Source organism: Protopterus annectens, chromosome 7.part1 (genome assembly GCF_019279795.1).
Source record: "Protopterus annectens isolate FY-2018-M chromosome 7.part1, PAN1.0, whole genome shotgun sequence".
Lineage (NCBI taxonomy): Eukaryota > Metazoa > Chordata > Ceratodontiformes > Protopteridae > Protopterus > Protopterus annectens.
The window spans coordinates 528,063,955-528,083,487 of record NC_056740.1 but is presented as its reverse complement, the minus strand read 5'-3'; the positions used below and the strand labels follow the sequence as shown (position 1 = coordinate 528,083,487).

The window sequence follows — 19,533 nt, the reverse complement described above, 5'->3', positions numbered from 1 at the left end:
AGCAGGGGACGCTCTAACCTTATCTTCATTTCTAGAACATTAAGAGTAGGAACTGTGTCCACAGTTCTAGCAGGTTTAAAAAGAGTCTCCTCTCCTGGGGAGAAGGCTTAGTCTGTGAGACAAGTTCTTCCTTGAGGATGCTACCAGCTTTAGTGTGATCCCATCTGTGACATTTCCTAGAACCAAAGTAGTCCGTAAAGACTGTTCTTCAAAATCTGGGATGAACATGGAGTGATGGACTCCTTGGACAGTTGAACATGACAGTGAGGACTGCAACTGCTAGGCATCCATACCAGGGTATATACAAGACTTGAAGTGCTTATGTGCTAGGCTAGCTATATAAAAATATGTCATGTGGTATAAATTCTTTTATATATAAAATCCATTCTGAATACAGACCTCATGGTCATCATCCTAACAAACTCACAAACCTCACATCATGTATGAGTGCAGAAACCTATCTGCAGAAGTGAAGAAATATATTTGACTTTAAAAGTTTATGTATTTGAAATTACAAGAATGTAATTTACAGTGGAAAATGGTCCAAATGCATTCCAAATTCAGTTTCTTAATGGAAATAGATTGACCAAGAAGCCTGAAAAGGTATGCTACCTTCCTGTACATCACATAGTGAGAAGTCTCAAGATTTTACTTTTTCTTGATAAATAGCAATAGCAACAGCGAACTGTGGGAATTACTGTAAGTCCAGAAATAATTTGCCCTTTACTTGTCATCTGTTTACAAAGGTTTAAAGGGGGCTAGAGATAGCATGACTGAGCTGAAGAACACAGCCAAAGACTGTGAATCCGGTGAGGTAGGACTCAGGTCAACAGATTGTCAACTATTTGATTGAGTGCATACGCAACTAAGAAAAAAAAACTTCTGGCTTACCTTGAAGGTAAGCTATTTTTGCAGGGGAACAAGACATGGTCACCCCTGCACCCCCCCCCCCTAAAAAAAAAATTATATATACCTAGTCCAAGTCACATAACAGTGGACAAAAAAGAAAACTCTGCTGCTGGCGAAAGTTGTTTTAGCCTTTTATTTGGATGGATTGTCAATCATAATGGTTTTCGATCCAATCCACAAACTGTGAGGATCACAATTTGCTATTAAAACACAGAATGGTTTGTGGTCCAAGAAATAATGAAACAAAGGTCATGCTATAAATAAAAATAGACATGACCTTACTGAAAACTGTAGGTGTGTGCAGAGCAAGTGAAATTTCTAGTATGCAGTTAAAACAACCAAGTGAAGAAAAAGATATGTGATTTAAAATATTAGCGAATAGAGAGACAAAAAACAGTCAGTCCATTGCTCACATAATGTATATGAAAAAAATACAGCCATGTCACAATATACTACAACAGTAATGAAAATACTGTACAAACTGAAATTTAAGCCTCATGTAGGAACTGCAGCTTTTTTGTGGACCATCGAACCTTTACAGTCAATACGCACACTCAAGAATCAATGGCAGACAGATAAACATTACTAAACCTTCAAGAATCAATTTCAGCTACTGCCGCCAACTGTGGTTTTGATTCTCTACGCCTTTATGGATGAATTTAAAGTTATAATAAGGAGGTAATATTCAAATTTAGGTATGAAGGTCATTTTTAGCTAGGACAGAGCTAGACCTAGGTATTACCTCTGATCTACTTGTGTGATTTTAGGCTTGAAGGCTATGTGGGACAAAGGCAGTTTTACAAATATTTAGAGAGAGAAGTTTGGTAGCCATCCAGTGGTACAGATAAGTAAGGGAATTGTTGTGGCTAGGCTTGTATAGGCCCTAGGGCCAATAGCCTAGTAGCAACCTATGAACCTATAAAGTCTGCTTGTAGAAATCATTGGATGGTAGCAGAACCCTGTTTTGTGGATTATCATAAATGCAGACAGGATTATTTTACCTGGCAGAATACAGGTACCAATGCCATTAACAGACACAGAAAACAATACTGATCCAAGTATCAGTTCCTGAAGGACTTCAGAAGTGTAATTCCCTACTGCTGATATGCTACCACTGTGTGTACATGAAATGTTCTGTAAGTTAAGTAACTCCAGAACCAAGATAAGAGGTTCTGACCAAAGGATGAAAACTTATTTAAAAGTTGGTGGTCATTCACACTTTCAAAATCTCTGCTTATGTCTTTGGAAATGGCCCTAGCAGCATTACCATTTTCCACTGCAGTACAGACTTTGTCAACTTCAGTACAACTTGCTGTTAGCATGTCACGTCCATTTCCAAAACTGTGATGGGACTTGGTTAACTATAGTTGTGTCTGAAAAGTTGTATGTAGATTTTCTCAAATATTTTTGTAAATTTACAAAGTACCGAAGTTGGTCTAAACTCTTGTGGAGCCCAGGTATTTTTTTTTTCTTTAGGTAAAGCAATGATTATTGGGTCCTGTTTGGGACTATATCTGAGATGAGTGAGTGATTAAATATGTGAGCAAGAGATTTAGATAAGTAGCATGCTGCTAAATGGAAGAATGTTAGGTGCATGCTGCAAGGATTGGTGTTGCCTATACTTTATAGTACTTCTAAAATATGTAAATTGATTTAGAGAGTATTTCCTTGAAGCAGAATGATGAGAAGTGGGGTGGATGAGGTGAGGAGAGCTTGAGAAGCTTTACTGGGTGATGAGGGTACTTGAGAGTTTTGGCAGGTGAGGGAGGAACATTTTGGTTGACATACCTGCACTGGCCATGTCCTGATGGGGATGCTGCGGGTGCACTAATGAAGAAGAGCTGGATTTATGAGGCTTTCGTTGTAGGGGAGAGGTTTTAGTATTTCCTGCTACTACTAAAATGGAGCAATCTCTTTAATGGTTCTTCAAACTGCTTAGGCTTGGAAGCCAGTAAAGCACATTTGTTAAGTACGAGACCTTAGCTTCATTTACAACCAGTTTAAACTGTTTTTTCAAGGTAAGAAAGGAATCGTGTGTTTAGTGATTAAACATTTCCAGGCTCTGTTTCTGGACGTAATCTGGGCCTCGATGGAAAGAGAAATCATTTACATTGTTTCTTGGTTGCATGGAAAAGGTGCTTCTAAGTATGTTTATTATTATAACATTAAATACTTGACTAAAAACTAAACAACAATGAGACATCTGAAGGATTATTAGTCTGGTAGACCGATGACCAATCAACATTATGGAGGTGCTGTTTGGAACATGATGATACAGGCAGGGGCAGCTCCGCATGCACATCTTGAGGAACAGCAGGACACATACAGCTATAATCCATCACATGAGGGGCAGTGTTGCAATGCACATCCTAGAGGCAGTTTTTTTGTTTGGTGTTAAGTCTTCATTAGTGAATGTACAGGTGCATACACTAACAGGGGAAAGGCAATGTAGCTCCTTGCAGTGACCTCGATAGCTTCGACCTTCATCCAGTGAGTGGAGTTAAGTTATAAAAACTCCCTTACTGCAGGGATGCTAAAGTGGGCTCAAGCAAACTCATGTCTGCCTCCATGAAGGGTCCCTCTGTTCACCTCTTTCCCCATAATGTAGTGGAGTAACTCCCTAGTACAGGCAAAACATATGAACATTGTCAGAGTGGGGAATGCTTGATGGGAAGCATGCACATGGACAAAATGGCACCTAGGAAAAAAATATTATGAAGGTCATTTATTACATCACCTGCTTTTGACTTTGAGGGGATTCTAATGGTAAGCGTAACTTATTTTGACCTTTAAAGTGTAGCAAGGTAGAAGGTCATTTAAGGAGTTCGACCAGAGGTGAATGCTGTTGAATCTATTGATTCTATGAGGAATGTAAGTTATTAAAAGGCCAAGGAAGGAGTCTTTACTACATATAGCTTTGGGTCTAGTGGGAGTTCAGGCCAGCTGAGACAGATTAAGTAACAAGAAATTTGACATCTGTTATTTTTAAGTCCTAACATATCAATATTATGATCATGACGTCTAATTAACTGACATCCTTAAATTAACAGAAATAAATGTATGTGATTTCAAAGGTACTTGCATTAGATGGTGGTGTAACATATAGTTACCTATGGTTAGTGAGGAAAGGATCCTACTGGGGGATTCTTCATTTGCTCTTGTTCTGGTTTGTAACTTAGGTTGATATTTTGGGGTTCTTTCTGTTAAGCAGAGTGCTGCCTCCTACTTTCTGTCCAGGTACTTTGTGAGGCTGAAAAAGTAGTAGATGTTCAGAAAAAGCAGAAAGACAGAATATGTTTTTCAGCTGCATTTTACAATTTCAAGGATATCTAGGATAAGACCTGTGCATCAATTCTGCATATTTTTCACTTTACTGATGTACATAAAACAACTATGATGCAATGCAGATGTTTTCTTTAAAGATCAGTAATGCTGTGATTTCTTTCCCTCTGTTATGTAATTCACTCAAAGAAATTAAGTAAGCTACCCTTTCTAGTTCTTCTTTTACTTAATCTAGTTTATTATCTCCAAAGACTTAAAATTTGTAGTAGGATTTTTTGACAAACATTTAGACTAGGGGGATCAGAAGCACATGTGGAAAAGGCTTCCCAGAGTACAGTACTGATTGCTGTAATCTCAACAAAACTGTGGTAACTTTAGTCACACCTTTCCTTAAACTACCCCCTTGCCTTAATAAAGACAATATGTTGCCACGTTGGAGGTATATTTACAGTATATATATCTATATTTCTCTGTGCTAACCAGCATGTACAACAAGTACACTTTTCATTCACGGGTCCTGTTCTGACAAACTGTAGAGGCAAGACCCTTACTGTAGTGACCTTCAATACTGTTAAAGTTAATGCATTAAATTGGGGTTTTCTATAGATAAAAGATTGAGATTAAAATTTTGAATATCTTTATAAGTACAATAGGTTATTAGCAGAAGTGAACATACTTTACTATACTTCCAGGAACACTTTAGATTTCTGAAACTATGATTTTTGTTTTTTTTATATGGGATTAGCCTAGTACTCTCTTATAGTTTTCATAGTTTCATAGTTTAGTACTAAGCTAACTGCCCTTGCGAGCCATTTTAAGCCTAGCCAATTATCCCTTGTGAGACTCAAACCCTGCACCTTGTGTTTGTAAGGCAAGCATCTTAGCTGTTAAGCCACCCTCCCAACCCTCTTGTTTGCTAAGCACGCTCACCTAAGAGTTGAGTCGAACTTTTGTGCGTAGAGTACTACAAATGGTAAGTAGCAGTACAGGGAAGGTAGCCTATAGATGACCGAGTTTACCCACTTAGAAAAACTGGCACTTATCTTGAAAAATCGTGCAATGGCTAAACCTTAAATGACTTAATAATCAATCAGCTATAGCTTTAATGTATCACTGCAAACCTATTAAACTGGTTTGCACTGGTCTCTTGCTGCAGCAAAGCTTCTTAATGAGAAGAATATTTAATTCTTTATTTTATTTACTCTGTTTCTGGCTGAGTTAGTCTCACTAAGCCAATGTCCTCTTTTCAATGGGGTTAGTTTTAAAAGTCAGTTCAATTACATGCAATATCCCCCGCTCAACTCAGCTTAGCTGAGACAATACTTGGAAGACTGCATAACTAAAATGGCAACCTACTTTTAACAAACTTGCGAAGAACTTTCGCCAAGATGATCAGTTCTAGCAGATACCTAAAGAAATTATTTTATTAGGGACCCACAAACATCATTTTCAGCTGCTCCCTCAATTCACAAGCAATTAAACTCAGTAGTTCTCATAAAAAGAAACACATTTTTCTGCTCAAACAAACAACTTCAAAAGCGTATAACTGTGATAAAATGAAAGAGAACAAAAGAAAGTAATGCAGTATCCAAACTGAAAACCAGAAATCAGACCTACTCACAAAACAGTCTGTTCACTCACTGTGTACAGTATCAGCTCGAGTCATATGTACAACATGCACACACATAATTGCTGCATGGCAGTACATGTTTTACTGCATTACCTATGTGCGGCCCTCTGCTTAAGCAGCCATGACATCTGCTAGTTATGATACAGCAATATGCACAGAGTCAATACCTGGACAAAGTAGCAATGCTCTGATAAACCCACTGGCACTGTCCCTGTATTGTATGAAGGGTATGTGCTCGGTGCTGTGCTGCATAACGGACCGTGCTGCTGCAACATACTTTTCCTGCCTGATGTGGACATCTACTGATTTTTGATTATTGAAATATCTCTACCTAATGTATGCTAGACACACAGGCCTGATGCTTGTCTTACTGGCAACTACAAATTTGTGCCATTATTTAAAGTTATGTACATATAAATGTGGATGTTATCTTCACTCTGATCATCCTTCTACACAAGTCACTTTTACAGCTATACTCTATGATTATGTGACGACCCCTAACAGGGAAAAGCCGAAAGAAGAAGACTGATTATATCATCACATTTTATCCAATAACTGTTTCTCTCAATGAGTAAGTAAGTGCAGCACTTGCACATAAAGTATGTACCGAGCAGTACTTGAGGACAATGTAAAGGAGGGGGTGTTATCTTTTATTCAAAGAAGTGGAAAAACTAGCTGAAACTGGGTACACACTGTTGGTGGGTGGACTACAGATTCAAGGACTGTATAATACATAAGGCTAATACAGTAGTACTGTAACATGGTGCTCAGTGCCAAGAGTGTGTGTGCATATATATATATATATATATATATATATATATATATATATATATATATATATATATATATATATGGATTCACTTCAGAATCTCAAAATTCCAAAACATTGAACATACACTCAAAGGTCTCATCCACAAAAAATGTCTAAAAGAAAAAAGCCAACTAATTTTACAATAGCATATTACTTGCTTCAGATAACAGGATACATTTAATTCAATTGTAACATGCAATTTTAAAAATCCACTAGTGCAAACAAATGTAGGCACTGCATTTGTCTAATGCTGGTAAATGCCGATGTCTGCATCCACCATACAAGTCCTAAATGACAACACGACTACCAGAAGAAAACACGTGTTTTGTAAAGGAACTTGCCCACAAAGGAAACCTCCAAAGCTGCTGCTTTGTCTGCTATAAACGGTCTTTCCTTTATTGCCCTTTGAACCCAATACAGTTTTTGACTCCAAAATAAAGAATTGTAGAAGAAAGGTTGAACATTGCATTACGTGGACAGGATGGCGATGAAAGTACAGACAGAAAAGACAATGCCAGGTCTTACAGAGACCAGAACAGGAAATCACAAAAAAGTAATGACGCATGCACTTAATGAGAACAGCAGCATCTCAGCTTACTTCTGACAGAACTAAAAGGGAAAAATCATGAGGGTTGGGCCCTACCTTATTTATCTTACCATCTAAGCTACATATAGACAGACATCTTTTTCAGATAACAAGAAGCACAAACTCTCCAATACTCCTAGAATGTCTGCCAGAAATCACCTCAGTAGTAAATCTAGATTCATACCATTAGCAAAGCAACAATCTGCACAAAAGCTTCAGCCTCTCAATAATTTCTCATGGCCCTGGGAGTACTGAAGAAAATGTGGCCAAAATTCAGGTAATGCATCAAAAGTACACAGCAGTGTTTCAAATCCATAACAATGAGCTCCTTCATGCAACACCTATCCTCCCCACTCACCTGCACCAAAACACTCGAATGATTACACTCATACTTAGGTGACCATAGTGAGACATTATTTTAAGATCATAAGAACCAGCTATTATCTTTCTTTATTACAAAAATGAAATGATACTTGCCTGAACTCCATGAACTCAAGGCAATCAGGTGTCAGTTCAGCAAACAGACAAATCATAATGTAGCATTTATTACTATATGCAATGCAATATTAACAAGAAAAACAACCCCACTTACTTGTACTCATCATAAACCTCCTGCTTGGGTAGAGATGTTTCAGGGTGTTCCTCTAATGTATTGCGGATCCAAGAAAATGCATGCATCTGTTGGGCCCGACTTGATGACACAGTGCTGGGATCACTAAACAACACAAAAAAAAGCCAAAATTACTAGCTCCGTCACTTCCTTATCATGAACTACTTTACAATTTCATCTCTATAAACATTTCTGCAGGTCTCTAGGAAAATAACACTAGTAAGAAAGAACATGTAATAACACAATATGTAGTTTTCTTACAGTAACCAATGCAAGTCATAACATGAGCAAGCCTGTTAAAAAATAACCTATAAAAAAATAAAGGATTTTCAATAAAAGATACTCCATTTTTAACTCAAAAGTGGACTACCTACTATTTTATTACTTTGTAGTAAGTACTTTAAAGTTAGAATTTTATTAGTGAACTAGGTACATAACATATTTCAAGGATTGAACTTCACACCCTCCACACTGATGTTTCTGCTTGGTTTACAGAAAAAATAACCTACTAACCACCTGGCTTGCATGATGGTGTTAAATTATAGCTTTGTAAGGTAAAATGATAATTATACTCACCTGTGACTGAAAGGATGTCCTACAGTACCTCAATGTGCATCACAGTAAAGCACTTACCACTGTACATTTTTGCTCATGGTGTGTTCACCCTAGGGAGTATTTCTACTAGTTTGGCAGTGCCCAGAACTACTACATCTCAGAGGAGGAGGAAGATAAAAATAAGCACTTTACACTGCATTTTGATCTTTTTCTGCTTTATTTAGAAATTATTATAATTCTGTTTACATCTGTCAACTGGGTAGGTGGCCTGGTCCTGGGAACCTTTTTTCAGCCATAACTGGCACAATGGCATGTGCAGACAAACTGTGCATTACAAAAGATTACACACACAGTTCATCATTACAGAACACTGAATATACAACACTTAACTGTCTAGGAAACAGTGTACAAAAAGGTACAGAGCTTAGAAAAGAACACTACACTACCACACATACACAGTTCTTATAAACTCGTATTGTAGACAGCATGAATATTATTACAATCTCATTAAGACATTTCTCTTCAGTAAGAAACAGTAACTCAGCATGTTTTCTGGTATTAACATTTTTAGATATTTACAAATTAATAGATTACTTAAAGCCGACCATTAAACATTCTGCAGCTGACTGGGAAGCAAAGTTCCTGCATAAATACATAAAATGCCAAACTATAGCTAGGCAGGGTGAACTTGGACTTTGTAAATCATGTGCAGCAGTACTGCTTTTGAATGTATACTATGAGCTCCTCTATACATTCACTGCAATCTGCTAATTTTCTTATATCATGGGGATATGGTCCCAGTCAACTGAATAATCTTGTTAATACTCTTCTCTCCGGTTGCAAGGATGAAGAAAGGTTTCAGTCGCTCAGTCTATGGGTTTGGATACAGCATGGGGAGGTTTTTATCTTCTGTTTATTCTTCAAGAAGGGACAGCATTTTTCAAAGAAAGTAACAGTGAAAGTAGAAAAGCAAGGTTATGTGTACAGTAACTGTCCCTAACTTGGTATCCCCACTGGACACAAAGGTTCATTTTTGGGGGCAAGCTGGGATCACTGTTTAGTGACTTGCTCAAACACTCACAATAGGCAAGGTGTATCATTCTATGGTGCTGTTCTTTGATATGATATAGCGCACCTATGACTGAAGACTTAAAACAGATGGTTAACCATTTTACTGCCTTTATGGGATAAACAACCTAATTTAAACTGAATTTTTGATGAAATGCATCTTTCTTAACTGTGGTGGGTGAATAGCGACTTAACCTGAAATGCACTTTTTTTTTGTTTCTTGAACTGCAATCTCAAACTGTCCTGAAAGTATTTGTCAAGTAATCGTAACTGCAATCTATGAACTGCTATATTTGAACTGTTTTATAAGCAATGTTATCTAACTGTATCTGTATTCTATAGTTTTGGATAAACTACATCTTTTTGAAATGTGATATCATTATTCTGACTTTCCTTCTCTCAGCTAAACTTCTGCTCTTTGTATGTCCTTATCTCTTTGATCTACTCATTCTTTTCTTTTTTTTCACCCTTATTACCTAATTCCTAAACACTACTTTTTTTCCTCTTCCCTTTTCTTCTTTAGTTAGCCCCACCACTAGTACTGCCTTCTCCCATAGACCAGTTTAAGCTCCAGAAGCTCAAACAGACTCCTGTCGACCCATTATTGCTGAACTTACTGGCTTTCAGAGGGGATAAAGCAGAAAAAAATACAAACCAAGAACTACATTAAAATGCATTGTATGTATTTTTCTTTGCCATCCTTACCCCATTTCTAACTCTGGCATTTCAAAATTGTATTGTATTTTTCTAGGTGTAGCCTTAGGTAATTTTCTGTGGTGTGCACACCTAAGCAGGGACTCTACCTTCAGGGTCCCCACCCCCTACTTGATTTACATTCCCCTCCGCTTCTATACTCTTAAGGAAAATGTACTGCTTCAGAGTAGCACATTCCCTCACATATAAATTAACATAACGTCTTTTGAGTGGAATTATTTATTTTTGCATTACCGACCAACTCAGAACTGCTCTCAATGACTGTTTTTTTTGGATGTTGAGATTTCACCAACCTGGTTCTTCCTGCTCCGTTTGCCCTTGATACACTCAGGATCACTTCTCTCTTCTACCTACCCCCATTTCCCACACCCCCCCACTTACCCTAAACTTATACTCCATCCATTTTAACTACACACTCTGACAACCCCTATTTCCTACCAGCCCTCCTATCAACACTTCCAATATCTTTCTACCACACACTCCACCCACTTTTCTTTATTATATGCTAATTTCCCTAATCTTCCAAGCTACCTCTCCTTCTGCCTTTACCTTATCATACAGCATGCTACTTCTTCTCCATCGACACTCTGCTTCTTCTTCTCTCCAGCTTTACCTCTTACCATTGCACCCTTTCAAACATCTTCCCAGCACCTAGACTTACCTATCCTCAAATCAATCTCTCAACCACTTACACATTCTCAATTGCCCTCTCGTTATTCATTCTCTATGACACTACCCTACACAAAATAAAGGTATTTCAGCTGCCCTCACTTCCTTCCAAGTTAAAGCTAAAATATCACTTTTTAATTACATCCCTTCTTGACTTAAATTACCTATGCTTAACTTATTACTCTCAGGTGATATACATCCCAACCCAGGACCGGACCTCAGCTCCTCTCTCCTCTCCCTCATTCCCCTCCCCCAAGTACCTCTACACAGACATATGCCTCCGCAGCTACAATAACCTAACTATACTATCACTGAACATTCAAAGTGTCCTGAACAAAGTCACAGCACTTCATTCCTGGATCTCAATCTACACCCCTGACATCCTCACCCTCTCTGAAACCTAGCTAAAACTCCACATACCTGACAGTGAAATCTTCCCCCGGCTACAATATCATCCACCTAGATAGAGCTAAGAAAAAATAGGGTGGTGTAGCAATTCTATACTCAGAACAGCTCTCCCTCTTGCAATCTCTCCTCCTAACGTCCACCCAGCTGAAGTCCTCATTGTAAATTGTAAACTGATCACAAAAAAAAAAAGCCATTGCTATCATATATATTCCTCCCGGAAACAACACCCTTACTCTAGAACTATTTCTCCCCTGGATCTCAAGAGCTATCTCCTATGAAACCATTACATTGGGCGACATTAACATAGACTGGAATGCACTACTCACAGACTCTCTTATGCCAGCATTAACCTCTATGGCTTCTCCCAGCTAATCTCTACCCCCACACGTATGAATAAACACACCAATACTGGCACTACACTTGACTGGATCCTTACTTCCAATCCTAGCCTACACCACAACCCCACTCCACTACCAGATACCCTAAGTGACCACCTTCCCACTTCTTATATTCAAAGACACTCCCTCCAATAGTTCAAATCCCACGGATATAAAGACGGTCACAGACGCCTGAATTTCAACTCTGACACTTTTAACCATTTGCTGTCCTCAATAAACTGGTCCTTCCTCCATGACCTCTCCCTTGAAGAAGCTGTCCTAAAATATAACAGCATCTTCCTAAACACTCTACTCCCCCATCAGGAAAATTAGAATAAAATCCAACTCTGCTCCCTGGTTAAAACAACCCACCAGCACCCCTACTTACAAGAGAGATAAGGCCTGCAAAATCTGCAGAAAAAACAAACTCCCCTAATCATTTTCAAAGCTATAGGGAACTCTGTAATCTAACCAAACAGCAGGTCAACCTCAATAAAAAAACAATTTACATAAAGCCACTAAATAAACCCCACTCCAACCCCACCAAAATTCTGGCATACCATCAATGAACTGCTACATCCAGGCTGTCCTTCTACACCAACCCCATGCTCTAATAGCTCAGCCACAGATACTGCCAGCTTTATTAATTCCTTCTTCATATACCTCATCCACAACTTAAAAAATATGCTACTACTTACCCCTCTACCTCTCCCTCACCATCTACCCACTCAACCTCCTCCTTTTTTAGACCTGTCCCTACTACTTATATTAGATCACTTCTCAGCAAACTTAAAACTTGCTCACCATCCACTGATAATTTACCCACTCTATTTCTTAAATATGCTGCAAATTCGATTGCATATCCTGTCTCCATATTAATCAATTGATCTATCCAAGAAAACACAGTCCTAGAAATATGGAAGAAATTCTACACCATACCCTTACACAAGGGTAGAAACTCTACTGACCCCTCTAATTTCAGGCCTATAACTACTCTGTCTCCCCTATCAAAAATATTTGAAATGCATGTTCACAAGCAGCTCCTTGATAATCTTCTACAAAAACATTTCCTAACCCCTACCCAACATGGCTTTCGCCCTAATCACTGCACATCTACTGCAATAATGTCTTTCACTCAGTCTATCGTTAAATCCCATGACAACAATAAGTTAGTCTCCTGTCTTTTTCTTGACCTTTCTAAGGCCTTTGACACTATTTTCCACAAACTACTTCTGTCTAAACCAACTAGCCTTAATCTCTCCAACGCTGCACTTTACTGGTTCACTAGCTACCTCTCCAAAAGACTGCAGTCCATTAAATGGCTCTCGGCCTCTTCCTCCTTCCTACCAGTCCAAACAGGGGTTCCCCGAGGCTTCATTCTTGGACCCCCTACTATTCAACATTTTTACAAACAACCTCTACACATCCTGCCCACATTTTTCTTTAATACAATATGCTGATGACTCTACAATTATCTCCTGCTCTGGCACACTCTCCCAACTTCCCACCCTTACCCAAGATTCACTCCACTCAGTTGAAAAATGTCTCACAACTAACCAACTCCTAATGAACCATAAGACCACCAAATTCCTCCTCTGCGTGATAAGTTGCATATCTACAGTTTTGCTAATGTTTATGGCAGCGCCTGCAGCTTCCCCTCATTTTACTGAGCTAATGAACAAAAGCTTCTTCCAGACATGCTGTCTCCAGTCCTATTCAGAGCCGTGAGATAAGCACTTCCATGGCCCAAAAGGTGGTCCAATTAACATTTTTCTTAAAGTAAAAAGTAAGCTAGCTGTTTAACCCATTTTCTTTCAGTGCCCTTTGCTAACATATATACATAAAGTCTACATGTACATTCCTTCTCTGACCAGCAGGACCCACTGTTGATACATTTTATTAAACACTAGCAACTTTACAAACACATTTTGATTTTCAAATGCCATACAGTTCTAATACATTTTTACATAAGCATCTGTACAAATCAGCTGATATTCAAATGTCATACAGTTCTAATACATTTGTAACACAAACATCTTATATAAATCAGTTTGATATTCAAAGGACTTATCATTCTTTACAGAACCCCAGCTGGCTATGCTGGCACTAGCTCATATCATCACATCTCTCCCCCTCCTTTGAAGACTCAAGCTAGTTTTTCAAGTGACCCCTGAGAAACATGGCCTGAGAGAAATAAAGCCTACCTGGGAATATATTACCCCATTCCCTGCCTTGAGAGCCCATCTGCGATGGGACTGCTGACTCCACTACGGTGTTGTACTGTCATGTTATATGCCTGCAATCCTAAGTGCCACCCTAATAACTTGGCATTTTGCTGGGTGGCTCTACAGAGCCACATTAAGGAATTGTGGTCTGTAACTACAGCGAATTTCCTTCCATACAGATAAGGCTGAAGTTTCTGCAGTGCCCATACTACAGCTAGGCATTCCTTTCCTACAGCTGCATAACATTCCTCCGTGAGTTGGAGTCCACTGCCAAGATATACCACTGGGTGCTCTATTCCCACTAAGGAACCCTGGCTAAGTACAGACCCCACCCCATGGTTTGAAGCATCCATCTGCATAACAAATTCTTTGCTGTAATAATCTGGAATGGCTAAGACAGGAGGTCCTCCCACAGCTCCTTTAAGCTTCTGAATGCCTGCTCAGATGCTGGGGTCCACACTACCTTATCTGATCTGTTTTACCTTGTCAAGTCTGTGAGGGGAGCATCTACTGTACTACAACTGGGGGACAAACTTTCTATAGTAACCCACTGTCCCTAAGAATGCCCTCACCTGTTTTTTTTTTTTTGGTAACAGGGGCAGGCCATGCCTGAATATTTTCCACTTTGGCAGATTCCAGCCTGATCTTACCACTCCCTACTCTATGTTCCAGGCAGGTGACCTTTGCCATACGCACTGACACTGGGCTTAATGGTCAATCCTGCCCTTTGCAGTCTGCCCAGCACCTTCCTGACATGCTGAAGGTGCTCTTGCCAGGAATGGTTGTAGATGGCAATATCATCCTGGTAAGTAAGGGCATAATCTCCTGCCCTTTCTAAGATATTATCGACCAGCCTCTGGAATGCCACTGGGGCATTTTTCATCCAAAAGGGCATCTTCGTGAACATATACAAGATAAAAGGAGTCACAAACGCTGACTTCCCTCTCGCATTGGGAGTCAAGTGCACCTGCCAGTAACCCTTGGTCAGATATTTAGCCCCACCCAGCTTCTCTAAGGCTTCTTCTGTCCTAGGCATGGAGCAAGCATCTGACTCTGTGTGACTATTTAGTCTTCTGTAGTCCACACAGAACCTGATGCTGCCATCCTTCTTTGGTACCAACACCAGTGGGGAGGATTAGGGACTGCTGGACTCCTAGATTACTCCCAGTTCCAACATCTCCTCCCTCTGAGTCTTGTCTGACTCACTCAGGCACAATGTAAGGGGGTCTGCTTGATAGGTCTTTGGGGCCCTGTATCCACATGGTGCTGCACTGGGAGGGGGGTGCACCCTGGTTTTTCCCAGTGAACATGTCCCCAAACTCCTGTAATACCGCTCGGATTTTTCAAACCTAGGTAGGGGATAGCTGCTGGAACACTGCTACCCTTTCCACTGAGGTGTCAGTCTGAGCCTCACTGAGGAGATCAGTCACCAGATCCCCCTCAGACTCCTCCTGCCATCCACTGCAAATACTAAGCACAACGACCTCCCTATCATCATAAGGCTTCATCATGTTAACATGGTACAATTAGTACACCTGCCTCCCTGTTATACCATGTAGTTAACGTCACTGACCTTCCTTACCACTTTGAGGGGTCCTTCTCAAGGTGCCTGCAGCTTGTGTCTGACAGCAATAAGCACCATAACATGCTGTCCCACAGCATACTCTTTGGTTCAAGCATTTCTGTCATACCAGACATTTTTCTGCTGCTGGGCTCCTGCCAGGTTCTCATGGGCCAAACCCATGAGCTCTATTAAGACTTGTCCTGAGGTTTAGGACATATGCCACAACAGACTCCATGTGGGATTCACACTCATCCTCCCACTCATCACAAATCAGATCTAAACATCCCCTCACCCTTTGCCCATACTGCAACTCAAAGGGTGAAAAATCTGTGGATTCCTGGGGCACCTCCCTGTATGCAAACAAAAGATGGGGCAAATATTTGTCCCACTCTCTCTCTCTCTCAAACTGGTCTACAAATGCCTGGAGCATGATCCTTTGCGCAGTGTTTCTCTACGCAAGACCATTAGTCTCGGGATGGTAGGGGGTGGTCTTTAGGTGCTTCAGTCTACAGTTCTTCCACAGAGAAGCCAGCAGGTCTGATGTGAAATTGGCACCTTTGTCAGTCAGTATTTCTCTTGGGAAACCTACCCTGCTGAAAATCTCTAACAAAGCATTTGTCACCTTCTCTGCTTTAATGGAAAACAGGGCCACTGCCTTGGGGTATATAGTAGCATAATCAACCACTAGGATATACTTCCTCCTTGTGGAACCTGGGGTATGTAGAGGCCCCACAATATCCATAGCTACCTTCTGAAATGGCTCCTCAATCACAGGCAAAGGCATCAAAGGAGCTTTGACCTTGTCTCCTGCCTTGCCTACTTTTCAGCACTGCTCACAGGTCCTGCAGTACCCTGTTACATCCATGGCAATCCCAGGCCAATAAAAGTTCTGCATAATATGTCTGTTGTTACAGTTTATGCCCATATGACCTGCAAAAGGAATGTCATGGGATGTGGCCAGAAGTACCAGATAGTAGGCTCTGGGGACTACCAACTGCTGTACTACCTCACCTTCTAGCCCTCCCCTCAGGGGTCCACTCTCTATACAGTAACCCTTTGTTCCAGTATACAGACTCCCCTTGTCTTTGAGAATCAGACACCTCTCTAGCTACCTCTTTCAAGCCTCGTAATGTAGGGTCTGAGAGCGAAGCCTGTCTCAAATCTACCTTTGTGCCTTTTCCTAGCTCCCCTTCCACAGAAAGTCTGGTATCTTCTGAGAGTGCTGCCTTGCTGTCAGCCTGGGTACTACCCCTCATCTCTGCCCTTGCAGTCACCCTACAGGAACATCAGTAACTACTAACAGCTGAAGCTCATCTTCAGGCTCACTGCTACAGGGTAGCTCCCTCCCTGAATTAGCCACATCACCGGTCCTGGCTTCAGGGGTGAGGTCTGTCTGGGTCTCCTCCAAACTAACAGACGAACATGCTTGTCTGCAAGACTGTCTGTGTGTTACTGCATCCACACAAGGCACTGCATTATCAAAATTATTCCTTATCAAGACATCTGCAGGGATATCCTCAAACACACTTACTTGTTTGCATCCTTTTCCACCTCCCAGTCAAGGTGAACCCTGGCCAAAGGCATATGGAATGGGATCCCACCTAAAGCTGTAACTGGATCCCTCCGAGCTACACGGTCTAGGGACCTAAACCTTGTCACCACAATAAACTTTACATGCTGGAGGGATAGATTCCTGTCCCAGAGACTTCCCATACTCTGGAACAGGCTACCCATCTATGTCAAGCAAAGTTCTTCATTAGCACACCAAGAAAAATCTTGATGAGTGAATGGGAAATAGGAAATACACCCCGGGGATTACTTCTGTGTCTCTGTTCGACAGTGGCACAGCAAAATAACTTCTTGGGTGGCGTAAGCCAGGGAACCTTGTTGGCTAATCTTACGTAGGCCCTTGGGCCGATAGCCTAGTACCTACCTATGAACCTAGGGAGTGGACTTGCCCAAGCAAGTACTGCTTCTCTTTAACTGCTGCGGGCTTCACAATGGTTACATCAGAGGCTGTCTATCTCCTGGCAGTGGCCTCTTTTCCATCCATCAAGATAGGATACAAACTCTGGTAGTAGACTGGTACTCCTGTTGTCTCCAGACAACTAACCACTGGCTGGCTCCCCCACCTTTCTTCCGTGGACATCTGTTTGCTACATGGCCACACTGATTATATTTAAAACATCTGAATCTAGGCCCTGGCCGTGTACCTGAACCAGTGGTTTCCCCTGTCACTGGTGAACTGTTCTGAGGTGGTTTAGGCTGCCACCCATGGGTTCCCTTATATCCATGTGCAGCACTGGGTATCCCCTTCCTATGCAGTGATGCTACGCTTAAGTAGAGATCCCCTTTTTCCCCAGCTCATCAGCACAGTTGCATTCCCTGTCTGGTAACCCGTTTCTCATGCCCTCAAGCAAAGTGCTAAGGGGATTGTTCCCTCACCAAAAGGTCTGCCAGCCCTTGGAAAGTGGTGACCTGACACCCACTCATCCACCTATGAATTTAAGTGCTTAGTTCAGCAATATAATCACATACACGTTCATCTGCCTTGCATCTATACTCACAAAACTTTTTTTCTGTAAGCTTCAGGTATTAACTTAAAACATTCCAATAAACATTTTTTAATTGTATCACAGTTTAAGCAATCAGTATTTGACAATTTAGAAACAGTTACAGCTTTACCATGGAGTAAGGGGGTCATGAACCACACCCAGAGCCCTTTTACAAACTCCTTCAAATATATGAATAAAACTATCAAAATTATCACCCTCTGTAAATTGTGGCACAAATTTACTGACCTTTGCTGCTTCTGGGATTCGGTTATTCCCTTCCCCATTACCTCCATGACCCTGGTGAAGAGTCAGCATCTCCCTCTCATGCTGATGCAGCTTCTCATTATCTTCAGCCTCCAAACACCACAGTCTCTCTGCTGATTCCAATTTCATCTGCTTCTCCTTTTCTTTAGCCTTCAAATGCCAAAGTCTCTCTGCTGACTCTCATTCCAAACATCTGGCATCCAGTTCAAGTCTATCTAACTTCAGACAGATTTTTAAGTCCTCTAAGTAAAAGCTGAACTGTCCTGTTTCTGAGGGCTGCAAATTCCCATCACCACACTGGTTATCCTCCTGGATGCTGGTCTGAGCTGTGACTAAAGCTGAAATTATTTCCTCTTTAGTCAGGCTGGCATATACCAGTCCTTTGGCTTCACTCACCTTGGCTAACTGGTTCTCTGTCAGCTTGCCACAACCCTCTGCTGACATCTTTGCCTGCTCTCCCTGACTACTAAACTAACAATAAATAAATAAATAAAACTATTGATATGAAACTCTGACTGTTCACCTTGTGGCTGCTTGAGAGTACACCTTTAATGACAACTGTTTAAAGGCTACAAAAGTTCAATATCCACATCACTGGTCATCAATATGTGACCTCCCCACACTGCGCCAGTAATCAAGGAGTGAATACTCACCACTGATGCTGGAGAGGGACATTCTCTTGGAATACAAATTGATACACTCAGTATTTCCAGATGCAGCTCTCTGCACCAAGTACAATTTCCCTTAAGAGCACACAGGAAACACAGTCAGCCCAGGGGTTGGATTTCTTTATATCTTTCTCCCTCCAGGGCCCCAACAAGGCTCCCCGCTAGCACAGCTAAAGGGTGAAGTCCTCAGTGGAGTGTCCAACCCAAGTACCCCAGCACCCTCTCTGTGAAACCAATGCTTCGTGTCCTTGCACCAAGTAGCTGACACACACACACACAGATTTGATTTTCAGACGCACACACCTGGGAAAGGCAGGCACAGATCTACCTGCTGTGCCCTTCTGCCCAGAGCATAAGGTAGTTATCGCTACCACCAAACACTCCACAATCAACTACTCTAAGGCCTTTAACAAAGAATGCCCAATTATACTGTGCAATATTAATAGTAATAGAAATGGTAGTAGATGACCAAGACAGCAAGACATTTAGGAGTGGCCCACACAGAGTCATCAATTAAATATAATCACTCTCAAAGGTTAAATACTTTCTAAAAGGACCGGCCACAATAAACATTTTAAATACATCTAATGATAAATAATGAAAGAACATAAACATACTGAATATATACTTACAGTAAA

At 40.8% G+C, this 19,533-nt stretch overlaps 1 protein-coding gene across 1 annotated transcript in view; it reads right to left on the bottom strand.

Moving 5' to 3' along the window:
* Window positions 1-19,533, bottom strand: part of RFX7 (regulatory factor X7) — a 1,464,252-nt gene that overhangs the window by 376,570 nt on the left and 1,068,149 nt on the right. The window contains exon 5 of the mRNA XM_044078963.1: window positions 7,811-7,933. Coding sequence (XP_043934898.1) covers window positions 7,811-7,933 — 123 coding nt within the window. The remainder of the gene's footprint in view (window positions 1-7,810; window positions 7,934-19,533) is intronic.